The sequence below is a fragment of the Pteropus medius genome, unplaced genomic scaffold, assembly GCF_902729225.1.
Source record: "Pteropus medius unplaced genomic scaffold, Ma_sr-lr_union100, whole genome shotgun sequence".
Classification (NCBI taxonomy): domain Eukaryota; kingdom Metazoa; phylum Chordata; class Mammalia; order Chiroptera; family Pteropodidae; genus Pteropus; species Pteropus medius.
In genome coordinates, this window is record NW_024342466.1 from 4,300,509 (window position 1) to 4,301,204 (window position 696).

The window sequence follows — 696 nt, forward strand, 5'->3', positions numbered from 1 at the left end:
CCACACACACAGTCTGCACCGGTACCTTCTCCGAGCCCAAGCTTTCGCAGGTAGCTGGAGCGCTTCTTCACCTGCATTACAGGCAGTTTCAGTAACTGAGGGCTTTTCTTCAAGACCGCACACACGGGCTCTGGATGCACGCCCAAGAGGACCAGTTCCGATATGACGTCCAGCAACTGTCGCGGGGGGGCACCTCGTCGGACCCCGAGCAGTTCCTTAATATGGACATCACTGAAACCCATGTCCAGGAGGGAACGGATGACCTCCTCTTGCTCCAAAGACCCCCCGTCCACAGGAGGCCCCTGCTTCTCAAGGAGGCCCTGAGTCAGATTCGTCCTACACTCTGGTTCCTGCACATACTTCCGGGGTTCAACACAGGGTAACTCCTCAAGGCCCCCTCCACTGGAGGCTGTGGTCAGTCTACGCAACAAGGAAGCCGTCATCCTTCTCGGTCCAAGAGGAGGAGCCGGCCCAGAGATGCGGGCCCAGGTGAGGGGGATCAGGCGGTGCCAATCCAAGACCTGCAGGACAGCACAAAAGGGAACCAATTCCTCACGTCCCTGTGGAATGGCGATTTGCGAGCAAGGGATGTGTGCTTTCGTCCCACAGGAACAGAAGTTTCCGTAAGACATCTACAAAGTCCCATCTGCACTTTAAAAAGCCTACAGAGAAGGAGGTTCACATACAGAGGACAGG

At 56.5% G+C, this 696-nt stretch overlaps 1 protein-coding gene across 1 annotated transcript in view; it reads right to left on the reverse strand.

Moving 5' to 3' along the window:
- The window catches only part of MTERF4 (mitochondrial transcription termination factor 4), a 3,740-nt gene that overhangs the window by 1,925 nt on the left and 1,119 nt on the right, over nt 1-696 (reverse strand). Inside the window, 1 exon segment of the mRNA XM_039861100.1 lies at nt 26-521. Within this exon segment, the coding sequence (XP_039717034.1) occupies nt 26-521 (496 nt within the window).